The 20,739-nt window shown below is 52.5% G+C and overlaps 1 protein-coding gene across 32 annotated transcripts in view; it reads right to left on the bottom strand.

Moving 5' to 3' along the window:
- Positions 1-20,739, bottom strand: part of TNS1 (tensin 1) — a 248,954-nt gene that overhangs the window by 77,775 nt on the left and 150,440 nt on the right. For all 32 annotated transcript variants that reach the window (XM_086340655.1, XM_086340672.1, XM_086340664.1 and 29 more), the window contains 12 exons: positions 20,181-20,230; positions 17,807-17,978; positions 14,576-14,626; positions 13,416-13,538; positions 12,994-13,058; positions 11,366-11,449; positions 8,164-8,276; positions 7,453-7,513; positions 7,156-7,231; positions 6,194-6,323; positions 4,657-4,722; positions 3,379-3,495 (listed from right to left, as the gene is read on the bottom strand). In XM_086340655.1, the coding sequence (XP_086196781.1) occupies positions 3,379-3,495; positions 4,657-4,722; positions 6,194-6,323; positions 7,156-7,231; positions 7,453-7,513; positions 8,164-8,276; positions 11,366-11,449; positions 12,994-13,058; positions 13,416-13,538; positions 14,576-14,626; positions 17,807-17,978; positions 20,181-20,230 (1,108 nt within the window). The remainder of the gene's footprint in view (positions 1-3,378; positions 3,496-4,656; positions 4,723-6,193; positions 6,324-7,155; positions 7,232-7,452; positions 7,514-8,163; positions 8,277-11,365; positions 11,450-12,993; positions 13,059-13,415; positions 13,539-14,575; positions 14,627-17,806; positions 17,979-20,180; positions 20,231-20,739) is intronic.

The raw sequence follows: 20,739 nt of genomic DNA, 5'->3' as shown, positions 1-20,739 counted from the left end.
TCTTTACTAGTGAGGCAACCCAGGCAGGTCGCTTAACCCCTCTGCATGTAGTTCCCCATCCAGGCAGGAGAAGAGTGCCCACCTCACACGGTGGCTGTGGGCATCAGATGAGACGGTGGCTATCAAGCGCTGGGCATCGTGCCGGCATGTGGCAAAGCCAGAGCTGACTCCCAAGGCCAAGGGGCCTCCTCCCTTAGCCCTGTGGGCAGACCCCTGAGGTCATGGTCACTACTGACATGGCAGAGACTCACAAGGAAACACAGCAGGCAGGCTCGCTACAGTTCCTGCTCCCTGAAAGGTACTCAAAATGAACTGTCGACAAAACCCCTGTTTTACAACAGAGTAAACTGAGGGCCCCAGAGGATGACACCTTGGCAGAGGATTTGAACCCAGAGAGTTTGGCTTCAGGGACCACACTCTTAACCACTGTACAAACTGCCTCACACGAAAACTGATACAATAGCCCAGGGACGTGGGTACTGCCACCATCCCAAGTTTATAGATGAGGATACGAGGAACACGAGACGTGAAATCATTTGACCAAGGTCACAGAGCTGAGGAGGGGACACCTGCAGGGTGGACATGCATGCTTGAGCCCTGCACTCCAGCACCTCGGGGTCGGCCTTCCTTTCCTGGCCCAGCGGCTCCCTGGGGAGCACACAAAGCCATCTCTGGTACCACATCACACCTCACAAGGCCAAGCCCCAGTTCCAGCGAATAGCCAAGCCCCTCCCAGGCTCCAGCGTGAGCCATCTCTTGAGTGCCCCCAGAGTCTTGGGGGTTAGGCACCCTTATCCTAGCTAGCATGTGCGGAAACCAGGCCCACAACCAGGAAAACAGACACAGGACTCCTGCTTCCCTCCCAGACCAGAGAACTAGCCAGAAGAAAATGCAAGCTGGATGGCATGACCGACTCAATGGACATGAGTTTGAGCAAGCTCTGGGAGATGGTGAAGAACAGGGAAGCCTGGCGTGCAGCAGTACATGGGGTCGCAGAGTCGGACACGACTCAGCAATTGAACAACAACTAGGCCCAGAATCTAGAGCCTTCCAGAAATGCTCCAGCCAGGAAAAGCAGGATGGGAGTTAACAATCACTGCTCCCACCACAAGGCCACCCGGCCGGCTCTCCTGTCCCTGTGGGGCATGCAGCCCAGCAACAGTGGGGAGCACACAGTGGGACTGAGATAACGTGGGGTGTGCCCAGACCACGCGAAGTGACCCCCTCAGCCACCCAGCCCCCAGCCTAGGCCAGCAGGCCAGGGAGGAGGACGGCTGGGCTGAGAGCCACTCCCTTTGCCTTCCCTTCCCACCCTCGGGCATAAGGCCAGCATCTCAGCCTCCAGACAGGAGCCCCTCTGTCCCTACAGGACAGGCTGACCTTTAACTGGCCTGAAGGTCCCACTGGTTCCATCCCCCTGCCTGGGGGAGCAGATCGGAGGAGAAAGGAGGACGGGTAAGTGGGTGGGAGAGGAGCCCAGGGCCTCCCTCGCCCCCTTCTTCCTCCCCCTTCCCCGCCTCTGGTACCAGCCTCTGGCTCCTTTCGCCCACTTCCTTCCCTCAGGCTGACTCTGACCCAAGTCCCATCCTTCCCGTAGCCCCTCCTTTCCCCTTAATTATTTTACCTTCTGTTTGCCTGGCACTTTATAGTTTACTAAATGCTTTTACATTTATCATCGCATTGAATCCACACCAGGGAGAGATGGAGAGACATTGAAAATTCCTTCAGACTGCCAAGTGTTCTTGTTAAAAATGCAAACATCCCCAGGATGATGAACAATTAGGCTGGCAGCCACCGGTACCTCAGGACTGATTCATTGCATCCTCTTCCTCCTCCCAGCTACTGGGTTCAAGCAGACATGATTGGAGGGAGGAGAACTTTGGGGGCGGCCTCAGCATAGTGAGTCCCTGGTGGCTCAGAGGTTAAAGCATCTGCCTGCAATGCAGGAGATGCCGGTTCGACCCCTGAGCTGGGAAGATCCCCTGGAGAAGGAAATGGCAACCCACTCCAGTATTCTTGCTGGGAGAATCATGGAGGGAAGAGTCTAGTAGGCTACAATCCACGGGGTCGCAAAGAGTCGGACACGACCGAGCTACTTCACTTTCACTTTCACTTTTCACTTTCAGCATAGTGGGCAGGGCTTAGTGTCTGGGCCTCTGGGGCAGGAGAAAGAAGAGCAAGAACTAAGTAGGTACAAAGACAAACTTGGACCGTTGCAACACTGCACGTGAACTCTCATCAAACCCCAAACTCTAGCCCCACCATCACCCTCATCGCACTCCCTCTGAACGCCATCGCTCATTCTGGAGTGTCCAAGGTCAGAGAGAGAAACTTTATGCAGAAAAACGCCAAAAAGACTTTCAGGGTGGAGTCAACAAATCCAAAACCTTGGAGACGGAGGCAGGGTGAGGGCTCCTGGGCTACCTAACCCAGCTCTGCCACATGGCCCAGGGTCCCCTCCCAAGGACCAGCTTCAACAAGGTGCAGAAGCACAGAGACTGGGTGCTGGTGTCCTTGAATGAACACAGGCTGGTCATGGGTATAAATCAAAGGGGGTCTCAGTTACCCCATCGGAAAACTGATGGGGGATGGGGAAATAAGCCTGTGACCAAACCCCAGACAGGGCGTCTCAAGAGTTCCTGAGCTCCAGACAAGCTCACTTCAGAGGCCCCGCATATTCAAATGAACCACATAAATCAACAGAATTCATACATAACTCTCAAGAGCTGATATGAGTTGTGAATGACCGTATGACATAATGCTGGGGTTTGCTGCTAAATTAAACATGTATTAATTTCATTTCTGCTGCTTTCTTTTCAAATTTTGGAGCCTACCAGTTTGTTTCCAGCTCACAAACATTTTCGTTGGCTGTTGATGAAAGCCTGTGGGCCCTGAACACTGTGTCTACATTCCTGGTGCTCTGACCCCAGAGAACTCAGGCAGCGAGCCTGGAGAAATCCAACAACAGGGTTAAAAGAAACCTAACAAATGCAGTGTTTGCAGCACAGCAGGGTATCTCAAGCTCCATGCAAGGCTACCTCCTCCAAGGAGGCCTCCCAGACCACTCCAGATCTCAAGAATCCCTCCCCTGCCAATCTCAGAGCATTTGCTGCCTATGAGACTCATTTGGCACCAAGAATACACGCTTCTGTGGCTGGTTTGCTGCATTCTTTGGCTCTGCCTTCTTAGCTTAACACATTCGTGTTTGGTTTTATCTTCCCTCACTGAACCGTGAGCTCTCAGAAATGCCTTGGACTTCTCCTCTGTCCCCCCGACCCTCTGAACCCAGTATGGTATCACAGCAAACCAAGAGACCCAAGGCCATTTGAGCAGGGCTATGCAATTGCAGAGGGACTAGAAGTCACTGGTCCCACCTACCCTCCATGCCATCATCTCGATGCCCATTGAAGTTGTCATAGGAATCCCAGCGGATGAGGGGGTCAGAGGTGTTATAGTCCACGGACACACTCGGGCCATTCTCCAGGTGTTCCATGCCTTAGAAAATGGGAAAGGAGGAGAAGATAGCAAAGAGAAAGAAAAAAAAAAAAAACAGATCAGCAGCTGGAAAAACAGAGGAAGCCAACAAGCTCCCCAAGGATGCTCCCTAAGGGACTTCTCATTTTCTTGACCATGCGGGGTGGAACCAGTGGCTTAAGTTGGATGGAGAACCCAGGAGTCTGGTTTCTTACATTCTTGAAAAAGCTCTCACCAGGTCATAAGGGTAAATCAGGACAGCAGCACTGAGCATCAAAGACCCCCCAGAACAGAGCTGGGGGGGAGCTCTCTGGCTGGGTGGCTGCCTCTTTCTCTTCTGTGCCCCAGGGGCCCTTGTGACAGTGCCAAGAGTCCAGAGAGGCTGGCCCTGGAGTCAGAGGGGAGGGTGGGAGAGACTTGCAGTGGGCTGCACGGGGCCAGGGACAGCAGGCAAGTCACAGCCTTGACACTGAGAGGACACAGGTCATCCCAGCCATCCCCCTGCCCCTCCACGTAAGAGGCTCTCTCCTCTAGGCAGAAATCTGAGGAGAGAGGCAGAATCTCGCCTACACTTTCAGAGAAAGCCCAGGATGTGGACAGAAAAGCTATAGGTCCGGCCTTCTGGGGTGAGTTACCCTTCTGACCCAGTAGTCCCTTCTTTAATCTCCCCAGAGTCCCTCTGTCTGTAACCTGACTTCATCTCTTCCTATTTGGTTCCCAAATAAGATGGCGAACAACTGGTCTCCACATATAACCAGTCTAAAGGCTTAACGGCTATTATTAAATTGCCCTTCTCATCTTCAGGTTGAATCACCTCAGTTCTCATAAATACTTATTGTCCATCCAGCACCTATGAGTGTCCCCTGGCCACTCATTCCATCCACCACGGCCCTCAGTCTCTGAATATAATAGGATGATGACTTAATGGGGCCAAAATAGTTTATCCAACCCAGCACTGGTCTACTTTTTTATTTTTACTATCCAGAGATTAAGTCACTGGTTCATGTTTAGCTGGGGGTCCACTATGATACCCAGATCCTCTTCTGCTGGTCTGCCTCTCAACCACAGGTAACTTGATATTTGTAGAGCAGACCAGTGGGGAAAGGGTGAAGGTGAGCTGAGGTGGGGCAGGGCTGGATGGAGGGAAGGGAGTGAATTAGTGGGTTCTAACTCAGCTATTACCTTGAATTTTCTCTGGTCCATAAGAAAATACAAATTCAACTTTGCCGTATTCTGGAAATCGATCGTCTGAAAAAGGAGAAGGAAAACAAAAATGGGCGATCAATTCCCAAAAAAGGACTCCACACAAAGTTTTCTTCTAGAAAGGATTAAAGTAATATATGTATTTATTGTTGTTATCTAGTCACTAAGTCATGTCTGAGTCTTTTGTGACCCCATGGACTGTAGCCCTCCAGACTCCTCCGTCCATGGGATTTTCCCGGCAAGAATACTGGGATAGGTTGTCATTTCCTTCTCCAGAGGATCTCCCTGACTCAGGGAACGAACCTGCATCTCCTGCACTGGCAGGCATCCGATTCTTTACCACTGAGCCACCAGGGAAGCCCAACATATGCATACACGGTTGATAATATAATAAATAATATGTACAATGATGGTAAGTCTCCTGCTCACTTTAGTCCAGTCCTACATGCCTAAGGTAACCGCTTCTTACCATTTCTATTTTCTGTTCTACTAGCAGCTACCTCTAAGACTCTATATAATAGCCACAGTTTTTATGCCACTATTTTTAATCAGTTTTAAGTAACCTTCATTGATGCAACACGATGAAGATAAATAATTTGGACCACTTTTAATATTCCCACCTCCCTTCTTAAATCTTGTTATGATTATTAATCACCCTTCTGATTACCTCTGAAACTTTAAATATTGGGAGTTGAGCCTCTATTTCTTGATCTGTCCATTTTTGATCGTGTCCTGACTCCCTCCCTACAGGGGGAGAAAATTTTTGCCCTTCCCTTCCCCCATTTCCACAACCCCTTTTATCTTGTCAGTTATTCCTTTACCTTCCTTGTTAGGACTGATACCATTTACATTCTCTTCTGCAAATGTAACAGCATCTTCTGTGTTTGCCCTCCTGGCTCTGGTACAGGGAAACCTCTTCATAGAAACATCGTTCTCCCTGCGTGAGCCAGACCACACTGGGGGCTCAGGCCTCCCCTCCTCAGAGCTCCAGCCCCATGCTCTGATCTCTGCCTGAACCCAGTCTGGACACAGATCACACCCACCCTTCTGCTTGTCAGAAGGGAAGTTACAGCAGGGGTGGCGTTCCCTCACTCGACCACCTGTCACGCCCGTGCACGTCTCCATCACTGCAGGCAGCACTTCACAGTATCACGTGTGTGTGTCTCTTCCTCCCGTAAGACTGTGAGCTCCCTAAGGATAGGGCCTGACTCCTTTCTGTTTGTACCGCCAGGGTCTAGCACGTGCCGGGCACATACGGACACTCAGGTGATGCTGGTGGGTTTATAGATAGATGAATAGATGGGTGAATGGATGTAGACATGTCCCAGACCTGAACATGATGCAGATAAAACCTAATGGATAGAGGAAAGAAGCAAAGAGAGACAGCTCCCTGATCACCCCCCTTCCCCTGGGAAAACGGTCACCCTTCACTGCTGCCACAGCCCCTCCATTAGGTCCTTCTATCCAATGGTATAATTATTCCTTGTACGGCTGCCTGTCTACTCGACAAGCCTACCCTTGAAGGCATCGTCAAGGTCCTCCTTCCCAAAGACAACTCCCAGGTCATGGATGGCACAGGTGTGGAACTGCACCCTGAAGATGACATCTCGGGCTGGGCTCCGGAACTTCTTGTGGTAGCACTTCAGCTGGTGGGAGAGACAGCAGAGCCCATCAGGGGCCCAGAGGTAGGAAGTTAGTCCCAGGGTGCCTCCTTATCAGCTCCATTTCTGGGCCCCAAACCCACTGAGGGAACGGTCACCCATCCCCAACAGGATCTCAGAGCTCTCTGGGGAAACTTCCAGAACAGCAGAGGTTGGAGGCCAGTCCTGCCCTGTGGGGACAAAACTACCCTCCCGAAAAGTTCCTGCATGTAAAACATAGCCAATGGAAATTTGCTGTATGACTCAGGGAGCTCAAACCAGGGCTCTGGAACAACCTAGAGGTGTGGGAACAGGTGGGAGGTGGGAGAAAGGTTCGGGGGAGGGGAATATGTACACTTAGGGCTGATTCACGTTGATGTGCAGCAGAAATCAAATCCATATTGTAAAGCAATCATCAATCAATTAAAAATAAAATTTTTTAGAAAAGAAGTTCCTGCACAACAGTCAAAATGGAGAAAGCAGAAGTGGATTTAAATTCCAAGTGGAAGGAGTGAAGCTGGAATTGAGGCAGTCCCGGTCACCAGCGGGAAGCCCGGAGGTAACAGCTCACACAGAGCCATATTTCCCTGGAGGTGCTCCAGAACAAGAGGAAAGCCCAGGCAAGGCATATCCCACTGTGAGGAAGTGGATGGACAAGGACCTTCCAGGCTGGAAGGCCTTGCAGGGCCCCTGAGAGCCAGTCAACGCCCCCAAGGCTGGTGGCCCACCAGGAGGGACACACTTATCCAGAGAGACAGGAGGGGAGCACGATGAAAAAAGAAAGAAAAAAATAAACGGTGGGGGGCAGGGGAGAGCTTGAGACGGAGGAGTGACTCACCAAGATGTCTCCCTTCAAGAGCAGCCCAGGCTCAATGGTGATGCAGATGCTGGTCTGGCTGTCTCCTTGGACGTTGCTATGGGAGAGAGGCGGGCAGAGGGACAGAGGGCTGCTATGGGGGCTGAGCAGTACCTTCTTCCAGCGGCCCCTCCACCAGGGGACTGTCGGGAAAGCTCACTGATGCATCCCTCAGCCCTCCTCCTAGAAAAGGTTCTAAACACCCCTCCAATCCCTGTCCCCAGTCCTCAGCCTCAGTTCTCCAACATTCCTGGCCTCTCATTCCTGCGGAATACCTACTAGATGCCAGATGTGTAGACAGGTTGCATGGCCTGGTAGATCCGGAGAAATGGTCGACACCCTGTAAAGGAGGGGTGGTGTTAGCCAAGACAGCAGAAATAGCCAGAGGAGGAAGGGGGAGAGGAGAGATGCAGGAAGGAAGGACCAACCAGGAGGAAGAAGAGTGAGCAGGGGAAGGAGGAAAAGAGGAAGGAGAAATGGGAAAAGAACGAGGGAAAAAATGCTAACTTTTCATTAAAGGCATTTTGAGGGACTTCCCTGGTGGTCCAGTGGTTAAGGATCTGCCTTCCAATGTTGGAGACACGGGTTTGATCCCTGATCGGGGAACTAAGATCCCACCTGCCACGGGGCAACTAAGCCCGCACACAACTAGAGAGAAGCCTGCATGCTGCGATGAAAGACCCCATATTCTGCAATGAACCCCAATGCAGCCAAAATTAAATAAATAAATCAATATTTGTAAAATAATAGAGACATTTTGAGTTTAAGAATGTGGTCACATCCAGCGTCACCTGCCGGCAGGCACTGCCAGTATTAAACCCACTTTGCAGATGAGTCAACTGGGGTGCAAAGAAACAGGAAGTGGTACAGTTGAGACGCCAAGCCTAAGACTTGGCAGCTAGCCAGCATTTTTACCACCTAACACTGCCTCCTCAGAGAAGGAGATGGAAGACAGGAGGAGAATGGAAGCCAGGGGGTTCAGAGAGTTACCTCCTTTAGACTCGAAGTTGGGGATGCCGTGCATGATCACGTGGTGCAGAAACAAGGGCTTGTTGTTCATTTTGATGGAGCCAGAGAGCAGGCCGCTGAAATAATGCACGTACCTGGAGCAGGGAGGGGGCGGCTTCAGCCAGGGAGGCCTGCGCTAGAATACAGCCATCCTGTTCTCTTTCTCCCCAGCACACTGCCCTAGGTGGCCCTGCCGACTCCCACCATCTCCATCAACCCCCAGGTCTCCTGGCACCTGGGGTCTTCTCCACCCTTGCTGCCTGTACAGGTACCAATACACCTAGAGTGGAGTCCAGCCAAACCTCCCACTTGGGGTTCTCCAGCGCCCCCTGGTGGTCAATGTGGCCATCTCTTTCCTGCTTCACTCCCGGCCCAGGAATCTCCAGCTGGACCAAATTTCCTCCCACACATCCCTGACAGGCATCATTTAGCTGTTCACTACAGAACAAGGCAGGATGATCAACCATCAAACAGCTCTGACACCCTGACCCCCAGCCCAAACCAAGTTTACATTTGTACCCATAGGCCCCAGTTCTGTCCCTACAGACGCACCAGCCACATAACAATATAGCAAATAGTAAGAGCTTAATAATTTTAGTCCTTCGCTTTTTCTTGCCTGGAGAATCCCACGGACAGAGGAGCCTGGCGGGCTACATCCAGTGGTCATCCATCCACTGAAGTGACTTAGCACTCATGCAAAAAGGGTACAAAGTTACTCTATAGCACTTCATTTGATACTGAAGGATATCTAACTTCCATTAAGTAGTCCTATCTTTAGAGTCAACATTCCCCAATTCCCTTAACAAGGATCTCACTAGAAGACTGGAAGGAAAAGCCACCCGCACTCCTAGAAGAAAGGGAAAACTAATCCAGAAAGAGTCATGAGCCTCCCAAAGACACAGCAAGAGGGCACAAAGGTGAGAGGGGAGCAGGTGGGAGGAGCAGGGAACCAGTCTGACTCCGATGCGTCTACTAGAAGGAGGGGCCAGTCCATTTGGTCAGTGCTTCCTCCTCTCCTGACTGGCCAGAGGATGCCACTCTGGGTCAGCTGGGCCAATCAGAATGTATTCTGATTTGAGGTGAGTGGGACCAGAACCCTCATGACCTTGACAATGGTCTCGTCCTGACTCTCAGCTCCTTGGCCCACCTCCAGGCCTGTGGGCCTCTGTCCCTGGGCTGGGGTGGGGCCACCTTGGACTACCCTAGCAAGATAATCTGATGGGCAGCACCAGCTCCTATTCAAGCCCCTACCCAGCCCCCAGCCCCGTTGCTCAAACCGGAAACCTGGAATGGCAGGTTCCTATCAGATCTTCTGATCGTGCCAACAGGATGTGTCTGTGTGCTGGGGACAATGAACCCAGGGGTGGGGTGACAATGAATGGGGGAGCTGCAGGCAAAGCTCCTCCCTCCCTCTTTCCCTGCCCTCCACTCCTCCAGCTGATCCAATCCCTGGAAGTAACACTGACAAGGCGGGAAAGTGGCAACGAATGCCACTTCCCCAACGGTCGCACTTCCACATTTGAGCACAGACAGAATTACCCACCCATGAGCAGATGCAGCTACAGATATGAGCGGCAAGGCAGATACAAGGCAGATAATATAAACACAGACACACACACCCCCCAATGGCACGCTATGTAAGCACACACTGAGCACGGTGGAATCCTTGAACCATCCTATTCCTGAGAGTAACACTAATCCCTGTCCTCCAGACTTTTAGCTGCAGAGATGTGACTGCCCTGCCCACACCCTCCACGCCACATCATACCATCATAAACATCATGCTCCTCTTATCTGAATTTAATCTTTTAAGGCCAAGGGCCAGACTCGTGACCAAGGCCACCAGCCATATGTAGCAAGCCAGGATCTTGAACAATTTTTGATATTCTAGTAAAAGAACTCAAAAAAAGAACTGTAGCAGCAAGCCAGGATCTTGAACAAATTTTTGATAATCTAGTAAAAGAACTCAAAAAAAGAGCTCTAGCAGTTCTTTCCTCCCTGGGAAGACTCTCACTGACCCACTGCTGCTGTGTCTGACAGCCTAGTCAGAATTTTCTGCACAGAAAGATATTCCCTTTCCGATCTTTGACCCAGAAGCTAGCTACCCACTGCCCTGTGCTGGTTGTGAGGCTCTGGTGGCCTAAGGACTCATTCGCTTCTGCTTGGGCTTCCTCTACAATGGCAGAAACACAATCCCCAGCGGAGCCAGCACACTTTTAGCCAGGCAAGATGGAGGCGATGGGGTGTGAGTTGGGAATCCCCTGCCTGGAGAGGTTGGGAAGCTCCAGGACCTGCAGCTAGGAGGTCCTGCTTTGCCTGGTCAGTGTTCCAAGGGGCTGGAAAAGTCAGTGAAACACCGCGGGCTTCATACCTGCTACCTGGACCCTTTACCTCAGGCCTTCACTCATATGCTTCCTTCTCCCTTCTCAGACCTCACCTTACATGGCATCTTCTCAGAATGGTCAGTCCATTGGAATCAGCCTCTCACATCCACCCCCATCACACTCTCTAGCTCATCATGTTCTATTTTGGCTTTTTCCCCTTCAAAGCATTTATCACTGTCTAAAATGACCCTGATGGTCTATTGTATAAAGTTCTCAACAGAATAATCAGCTTACTAAGGGCTAAAGATCATCCTGTTCAAGTAGATATTGCCAGCACTTGGAACATTAACTAGAGTCTCAAAAATTTGCCAGACAAATGAAGAAATCCATTCCTACCCTGCTTCCTGCATGGGCTGTTGTGGACCACATCGTTGACAGCCCTTCGTAAAATTTTAAAGCTCTCACAGCAGAAAGGGACTCTCATCATGAATGAGTGTCTGTCACCTCCTCAGAGCAGATGGCAATAACTTTAGCCTCCTGCAGACCCATCCAAACACAGGACCAAGAACGGCACTGCTTTCTCATACAAGCTGTCTCCTCACACCCCCGACTCCCTACTGCTGGGCCCGCTGCTCTCTGGCACCAACCTCAGGAGCCAACTGCTGTGCCCCACTGTGGGCACACACAGCTGCCCACAGGCTCCTGAGTTCATGCGCCTCCAGGCTGGACCTGAACATGCATGCTTGGCACACCACCACATAGGTACACTGTGCAGTCCCATGGGTTCACGAGGCTGGTTCCCACATACAGCGCACACACACACACATGTATGTACTGGGCCAAGAGCCCTGGAGACCCACCTCCTCTGGGATGGTTGGCCAATGGGTACAATTTTATCCTCGTAGAACCGTTTCATCGCAAACCGGTCCAGGGCCTGGTCGGCACTGTGCGGAGAGACAGGTGGTCAGAGGAGCCAACTTCCACGATCCCCCTGTCCCCCTACCCCTGCTCCCCAGACCTGCAGAGCCCTCCAGGCACTCTGTCCTGAGATGCTTTCAGGAAAGGGTTGCTCCAGCATCCCTCCCTCCTGTGTGCTGCAATACTCAGCACAGGGGCCTTAGAACCAGACATCCTGGGAGCCCGTCTCAAGTCTACCACTGACTTAGTAGCCCCTGGTCTTTGGGGCAGGTTACTTAACCTTCCTGAACCTGATTTTCCTTTCCTGGCAAATGAGGTGATAACTATGCCTTCTTCGAATGTTGTTACAGCAATTGAGAGAGATAACATCTCTAAAGAGCTTGGCACATGTGGGCCCACAGTAGGTGCACAGGCAGTGTTCACCATTAAGCAAAGATTAAGCCGGGTCAGGTTTCTTAAAGTCATAAAACTACCGTCCTATTGGCAAGCCCTTCAGAGAACACTCCTCGAAGAGGTCACTTTATAAAGAGACAGATCATATAGCTCCGCCGTTCTAGACTCTCCACCAATGTCCCTCTTAGAATAAACCCCAAAGTCCTCACCAAGGGTTGCAAGGCCCCTGGACTCTGCCCCCTTGCAGCTTCACTTCCTAGTCTTTGTCCCTTCAATCATTCGGCTCCAAACATGCCAGGCCCTGGCATTCCCATTGCTGGCATTTGCCCTACTCTCTTCTCTGCCTGGAAGGTCCTCTGCCACCACCACCCCCCAGACCACACATGAGTCAGTCCTTCCCAGCCTCCTGCCACTTAATTCCAGTCTCTGCTCACATATCACCTCCTGGAGAGACCTCCCCACTGTCTTGCTTCAGTCTCTGTTCCCAAAGGACTTGCCTCCTGCCCTTAGGGATGTGTTTGTTCACTTATTTAACACTCACGAGGGCAGTGGCCCACCTTTGCCCACTGCTCTATTCTCAGCACCTAGAACAGCTTGCACAGTGACTGTTCTGTAACCATTGTCAAATGACAGAATGAATGGACCAACTCCTCTGCCTCTCTGCAAAGCCAAATCAGAATGGAACCCATGGCTGGCTGTTTCCTGTTCTTGCTGCAAACTCCAAAGTGGGAAGATGCCCGTGATGGCCAGAGGCAGGGGCATGGATGAGAAAACGTCTAGGTGGCTCAGCTGCACCCAGATGTGTTCCAACATTTCCTTGTGACTCCCTCGCTGCTCTTTGGGGTAAATAGAAGGCAGTTTGGCAAAGGAAAGTGGCCCCAAGAAGCCAGCTGGATGGGGCGCCCATGCAGGGTCTGCCTCCCACAGCTGTCCCCCACCCTTGGGGCCCCAGATAGGAGGATGGTCTCTGCTCTATGCTACCCTCTGTCCAAGGGCCCCTACCCCAGAGCTGTGGGCGGGGACTTTCTCCTTTCTGGGGGCTCCTCACCCTGTCCTCAGCATCTCTTGTCTCCTCTGTCCTCATCCTCCAATTCCAAGGAAGGCCGAGGCCTTGGGTGGGTGGGGAAGGGGGTCCTGCTGTCAACATTCAGAGAACAGGAGACTTGGGTTCTCTTACCTGGCAGAAATGTTGCTGTAGTGCATGTAAGCCGCGATCACAACGCCGATCCTGCCTCGGTTTCCCTGAAAGAGCCCCAAACACAAAAGCCTTCACTGTTAAGGCCGGCCCTCCCACCCCAGAGTCCAACCAAAAGCCTTAAAGAAAAGGGGCTGGAGAGAGGGGGAGTGGCTCTCAGACAGAAAAGGAGGAGGGAGGAAGCAGGTGGGGCTGAATCTTAAAAAGAAGAAACAGTAGATTATCCACCACACCTGAGGGCCCCACAGGCTGGTAGACCCCGTTTCTCGTGGGTGCCGCCCCAGACAGAATGCATTATCCCCAAGAAGGAGAATACACACAAAGTTGCACACTCACACAATCCAATGACATGGGCAGGTACACGCACTCATCGCACACACACACCGTGCCATCCCCGCTCTGACCTTGTTGTGTAGGACGACCACGTTGTGGGGGTCTGCATTGAGCCAGGTGTCCATGGCCTTGCAGACGCTGCAGATCTTCTCCAGGGCCGGGGTGTGGAGGTCGGGCCAGCCAAATTCCAGGACCTGTGGCCCAAGCCATGAGTAAGAAGTGGCAGAAGCGCAGAGACCCAACATGGGTGGGGGACGGTGAGGGGACGTTAGTTCCCGCCCTGCCCATCAACCCTACTCGGAGGCAGGGGTGTGGAGGCTGAGGACACTGGTCCAAGACTTTGTTCTGACACCACTCCCTGTGGGGCCTCAGGTTAGTCACCACCTCTACCCCAGCCCCAGCCCCAGTTTCTCACATGTGTATAATGCAAAAGCTTAGCACCCCCGAAGATCCCAGGTCCCTTTCACACAACTTTGACCTTAAGACAAGCTCTCCTCCCACACACCCCAGGGGCTGGCTCAGGGAGGAAGATGGAAAGCGGAAGGCTGATCACAGCTCTTTCCCAGGCCCTGGACACACAAAGCATCAAGTTTTCAGGCCAAAAGAGGCCTGAGTGGGACAGAGAGTAGACCTGAATAGCAGTCATCAGGTTCCTTCAAACTTTAACTCACAGAACTTTAAAGTACAAGAAAACCTGTGTTCAGAAGGACCCAGAGAGCTGATCTAATCCAGCCCATCCACTTTTAGACAGGCAAACCAAGGCCCAGAGAACTCTGCTGCCCACCCAAGGTCACACAACGACGGTCACTGGACTCCAGGGGCTGGAGCGGCACACAGAGCCCCTCCACACACGCTCACTCAACAGCAGGTGAAAGAATGCTGGCTGTCGGAAGCCTGCACTGGCGATTCCCAGCCAGGGCAAATCCAGAAGACTCGTCATTAAGACTGAAAATCCCACAACCGCAGCCCCGCCCCAGGAACTCTGTGTGCACACCACCAGAGGCAGGCCTGGGTGGAAATGACTGTACTGAGCTTTGCTTTCTGTAATTCATATCACAGAAGCGCTATGCGCGTTTCTATTTTCCAAAAAGAAGGGAGCACAGTGACTTTGAACAGGCTTTGCAAACAGTCACAGCACTTTCCTCCAAGATTCTAACATGGGATCTTCAGAGGAAGCGAGCCCAGGCAAGGAGAACTCCCCCAAAAAAACCCCCAAACAGCACAGGCTCACCTTGGCGTGGAGCTTCGTGATGTCAGGTCTCCGCTCAGAGAGGTTGAAAAGCTAGAAGGAGGAAAAGGAAGAGGTTGTGAGAAGGCAGCCCTTTCTCTCTCTCTGTCTTCCCTGCTGGAAATTCTACTACATGAACACACATGAAGCCCCACCAGACACACACAGACTGACGGGAACCAACTACAGGTTCTCAGGATGAACAGGGAGACAGAGACAGGTATGCAGACACTCAGCCCCGCCCCTGGATGAGCACACATCCTGATCTGAAGGTGAGAAGGGGATGGAATCTGTCTTGGGCCCCACGGGCCACCCCCAAGGTGGGCGTCTCTCCACACTGTATGGAGATCCAGTGGTGGCAACTGGTAAGCATTTGGCCATCTCTGGTCTCTACTTCACATGGTGCCTTTAGAAACTCACCCCATGGAGATGCAACTGCTATGTGGTCAGACACCCTCTATCAAAGGGTGCAAACCATGCTGGGTGGACCCTCTCAGATCCTTGACCTCCCAGGAGACATCCCCTGACACTTGACCACATCCCACGGGAACCCCCCTGTCTCTGAATTCCTGTCTTCCATCTCTGGAGGAGGCAGGCAGAACTCCCAACATCCAGCTCAAGGCCTGGGAAACTCAAAGGCCTCTGTGATATCTCCTGGGGAGAGAAGAGGACCACAGGGTCTGGAATGGGTGGGACAGAGTGGGGAAGGTACAGCAGAGACTCATGGAACTCTGGACTCCTGAAATTGGGCAGGATCTTAAATGGCTTCTGATCCACTCTTCATAGGCTTCCCTGTTGGCTCAGTCAGTAAAGAGGCTGCCTGCAATGCAGGAGACCCAGGTTCGATCCCTAGGTCGGGAAGACCCCCTGGAGAAGGGAATGGCAGTATTCTTACCTGGAAAATCCTATGGACAGAGAAACCTGGTGGGCTACAGTCCATGGGGTCGCAAGAGTCAGACATGACTTAACGACTAAACCACTACATTACATCACTCTTGAGTCCCATAAAGGAATATGCTTTATGCCAGTAACAACAGCTACCACTTGGGTGTTCCCAGACAGCCAGGCCGCACTAAGGACTTGACATTTGACAAGCTGCCTTAATTCTCTCCACAACCTCTGAAATAGATAGTGTCATTAGGCCCATTTTACAGATGGTATCCTAAGGCTTAGTGAGGCTAAGTGCCAGGATCAGACAGTTAGTAGGAGCAGAGTCAGCATAGAACTTTCTGATATTTAAAGCTGGATGTCTTTTTTTTTTTTTGGCTGCGCCATGCAGCATGTGGAATCTTAGTCTCCAAACCAGGGATTAAACCCATGTCCCCTGCAGTGGAAGTATGCAGTCTTAACCACTGGCCAGTCAGGGAAGTCCCTAAAGCCAGACTCTTAACAACGTCCAACATAGCTGACGGATGGGTCTCTATAGAGGGTCGAATGGCGTCCCACAAAAATTCATGTCCACCCAAACTTCAGAATGTGACCTTATTTAGAAACAGGTCCTTTGCTGATGTAAGTACTCAAGGGTCTGGTGATGAGATCATCCTGGCTTCAGAGTGGGCCCCAAATCCAGTGACTGTGTCCTTATAAGAAGAGGAGAGGACACACAGACATGGGAAGAAGGACGGTCATGTGATGATGGAGGCAGAGACTAGGGCAAGGCGCCTATAGGCCAAGGAGCCACCAGAAGATGGGAGAAGGCAAGGAGAATTCTCCCCTACAGGATTCAGATGGAGCACGGCCCCAGTGACACCTTGACTCGGACTCCTAGCTTCCAGAACCGAGGAAAAATTAATTTTGTTGTCTTAAGCCACCTAATTTGTGGGAATTAGTTACAGCAGCCCTGGGGACCTAACACAGTCCCTACACCCTGCCTCTGCTCTCTCACCGTGGCACGGCCGGTCCATGAGTCCAGCCCACATGTACCTTCCTATAAAGTGGGCCTGAGCCCTCCTCTGGGGCCAGGATAGCTCCAATCCCCTGGCCAGCCTTTCTGACCCCCATAGTGGGTGAGGAGTCAGGGATAACCTCCTCCACATTGGTTGGGAGATTCTCCTGTCCCAAGTACGATTCTCTGTTCAGCAACGCGAGGTCCCTCAAAACACACCCTGCCACAGCTCTGCCCTAAGACTTCTCAGAGGCGCTGACAGTGTGACACCTCTGCTACTTCCTGACGCTGTGACCTCAGGCAAATACCCCACCTCTCTGTGCTCCTGCAGTAGCTGCTTCCTAGGGCTGTAGTGATGTTAAATACGTGGGAAGGAGTTAGGACAGGGCCTGGATCATCACAGGTGCTCAATAACATGAGCGTCACCATCAGCGTCCCTCCTCCTGGTCAACACACACGTACACCCACACACATACAGACACACCACATGCACACACACCCACTTGTACACATATACACACAAACATACATACCTATACACATACCTATACACACACTTGTACAGACACACCACATGCACACACAACCCACTTGTACACATATACACACAAGCACACATACCTATACACATACACATATAGACACACCACATGCATACACACAGCCCACTTGTACACATACATGCACAAGCACACACATACGAACCACACATACCCATAAACATGCAAACACACAAGGACAAGCACACGCACTCCACGGTACACATACATGCACAGGCACACATACCTATACACACACACGTACAGACACTCCACATGCACACACACACCCCACTTGTACACATACACGCACAAGCACACACACACAGTACAAACCACACATACCCATACACATGCACACATATAAAGACAAGCACACACACACACATACAGACACACCACATGCACACACACACCCCACTTGTACACATACATGCACAAGCACACATACACACACAAACCACACATACCCACACATGTGCACACACAGGACAAGCACACACAATCCACTGTACACATACACATACAAGCACACATACAAACCACACATACCATACACATGCACACACAGGACAAGCACACACACACACGACTTGGCTCAGATGCTGTGTCCCAGCCACAGAGACTCTCCTCAGAGGACAGCTGGACAGTGAGTGAGGACTCAGACCATGAGACGCCCGAGGTCAGGGGCAGGTGAGAGAAGAGGGGAGAAGAGCTGGCGCAGGAGCGGCTGGGATGAGACTCCAGCAGGAAGAGGTGGCACGCAGAAAGGATGGGGCCCTGGACCAGTGGGCGGGGGCCCATCCTCACCAGGTAGTTGCCTCCATGTTTGGACTTGAGCATCTGGGCCACCTCTCGGAGGTTGCTCTGGAAGTTCTCCTCATTGGCTGTGCTGGGGAAGGAGACGGCGATGATCCTCTCGGTGACGTACACCAGGTCCAGCTCACAGCTGTCCTCCGTGGTCCGGCTCGTACTCATGTTTCTGGGGAGACAGCAGGCAGCAGATCAGAATCCAGGCCCCCAGGACGAGGTCCAGGAACCTGCACCCCTCCACACCATACATGGCCCCCAGATCTAACCCAGGAGGGCTTGGCTGCTCCCTGACTCTGAGCCAAGGCCAGAGGCTTCCCCGGGGCAAGGCCAGTGTAGCCCTCAAGGCCAGTCTGGGAGAGCCGGGGAGAACAGAGCTGGGCAGAAGCCGGCAAGGATCTCAAGCCGTTTCAGAAACAAAGAGTAATGACACTAGTCCTACGTGTTCATCAGTCCTGTCGGCATCGCCTTCAACCTGTGATCCCAGAGGTCAGAGCCAGGGCCGGAACCAGCCAGGGCCCAGGAGTCCAGCTCAGCCTCCCAACATACAGCAGCCACCTGGTCTGGCAGAAGCTTCTCGAAGGATCCAAGGAGAGCTCCAGAGAGGAAGGAGAGCCTGAAGCGAGGACTCTTGCATCCCAGAGCTGAGCCTTCTACCGCCCTCTGCTTGCTCTGAGCTGTGGCATGGGCGGGGAGGCCCTCAGGGGTAGGGGCAGCTCAGGTGACACGCTCACCTGGGCTCCAGGTAAGCCAGACCACAGCGCACATTCCAGCCCTCCCTGGAGGCAGGCTGACTCCTGCCCTTTGTTCCTGGCTCTCCCCCCACCTCTGGCAGCTCCCATCGCCTCCGGGGCTGCTTCCTGCCAGTGACCTCCCTGGTTTCTAAGGGCCCAGGAGGCCGAGGATGCTGCCACAGTGGCAGGGGACTCCCAGACATCCCAGTGCCATCTGAGCTTCTAAGAGAGGTAGGGAGCTGCCTGGGCCGGCACTGAGTGAGAGGAAGCGAGGGCTCACACCTTTACACCTCACCCAGCTGCTCTTCCAGAGGAGGGTCCAGGCTGAGCTGACGGGATGGGGAAAGGGGTCTCGGGAAATTGGCAATCCATTCCAAAGCCCCCCAGCGGCTTCTAGGGGCACCTCATACCGTTCTTACCCCATCACCAGCCTCCTGCTTCCCCTCACTACCCAAGATGGACCACACTCATGTTGATAACCTCTCACTACCTCCGGGTAAAGCTGGGACTGGAGGGGCAGTGGGAGGGATACCACTGGGGTGTTTCAGAGTGATGGGGCGGCAGTAGGGTGTACAGCCCCAGGACACCAAGAACCGGGGCAGAATCCAAATCTCCTCCAGGGTTAGCTCTGAGCCAGCTGTATAGATGGGGCTTGGACACAGGGGAGCCAAAGGTGACATATAGCTTCTCCATGGGGATGGTGACTGGGACGCAGTGATAGAGATGCCAGTGTGCTGGGAGCCCACTGTGAATTTGGCCTCCGAGTCCTGATCATTCCTGGCCCTGCAGCCTATGGGGGTGGGGCTCCTACTGAAGGCAGAACAGCGCCACCACCTGGACAACATCAGCATCGAACTCTGCACCCACCGATTCTCAGCTACAAGGGAGGAGGGATCTGCTAAGGGGGCCCTCCACTCTCTGTAGACAGCTGGCAGTAGGACTACTGCCCACTGGGAGCTTCAGCTACACACCAAGCCCTCTCTGGCTGGGGCTCCAGATCCCTGGGGCCAGATTCTCACTCATCTCAGAAGCCTCGGATGAAGGAGAGGCAGAGGAAGCCAAAAAAATCAGAGAACCTGGACCCAGGACAAAGTAACTCTGGATGAGCAAAGCACTGAGTCCCCTATGATCCCCTTGCCCCAGCCCCCATCAGCCCAGCCAGCCAGAGAACATTCCTTTTATAAATGATCCTCGAGTATCAGAAGCCACTGCTCATGGAAAGGAACAGTATCTAGCACGGGCCTCAATGCCAGCCAGTCCTGAAGGCAAATCCAAGTGCTGCCTGTTGGTGGTTGCGTGACCTTTAACAAGTTGCCTCATTTCCCTGAGACCCAGTTTCTTCATCTGTCAAATGGGGATAAAATACTTACCCTGCAGGGTTGTTGCAAGGACTAGATGAGATCATGCAGGTAAATAAAGAATCTAGCTCAAGGACTGGCTTCAAACTAGAATTCAAAATATGACTGATTCCCAGTGCCATCTACCCACATCCTCTCGCTGTAGCTTCCATGTCTGCCATGCTCCCAACCAGTGGCTTCATGACTTTGGCATTAGAGACTCAAAGGCATGACTTGCTGGGAATTCCCACAGTGACCTCACTGCCTGCCCCCCATCCCCTGCCCCCTATAGTCCAGGCATACCTGATGGGCTGGGGATGAGGCTGGACACTTGGTGTAACTCTGGTGGAACTCTGGGAAAGAGAAGAGAGGAGCAGCGTTAGGATGGGGACCAGCTGGACGGCAGGAGAGCAGCAGAGAGCTGTCCACACAAGTGGTCAGGGCCACGGGCAAACACAGATTTCCTTCTGCTTCTGCCAACATTCCAGCCCAGGTGCCCTAAAGCCCCACCAACACAGCAACTCAAAGCCAAAAGCAATCGATGCCAACCCCACGTGAGTGTGCCTGTGTGCCTGCAAGCCCCTGAGGGGAAGCGCTTTCCTCCCTCCGGGCAAGGAAAAAATTCCCAGTGCCCAGAAATGCACCAGGCCTGGGCTGGTGCCACCTGTATGGAGTACACACTCAATAAAGCAGTTACTAAATTGATGGACACTCATTTCACCTGGAAGTGCTGGATATCGAAACAGTAATCCCAAGTGGTGAACAGAGATTCAAGCATGAAAGAAGGAAAGATGAGAGCGCTAGCACCCCTCCGTCCAGCTCTGAACATTTCTTCTCTGCCCACCAGCTGCCTGCAAGCCTC

Source organism: Bos grunniens, chromosome 2 (genome assembly GCF_055505025.1).
Source record: "Bos grunniens cultivar Pamir isolate PY7600 chromosome 2, Bosgru_T2T1.0, whole genome shotgun sequence".
In the NCBI taxonomy this organism is placed as follows: Eukaryota; Metazoa; Chordata; class Mammalia; order Artiodactyla; family Bovidae; genus Bos; species Bos grunniens.
Note: the sequence above shows the minus strand (reverse complement) of the source record. Positions and strands in the feature narration are given on the sequence as shown.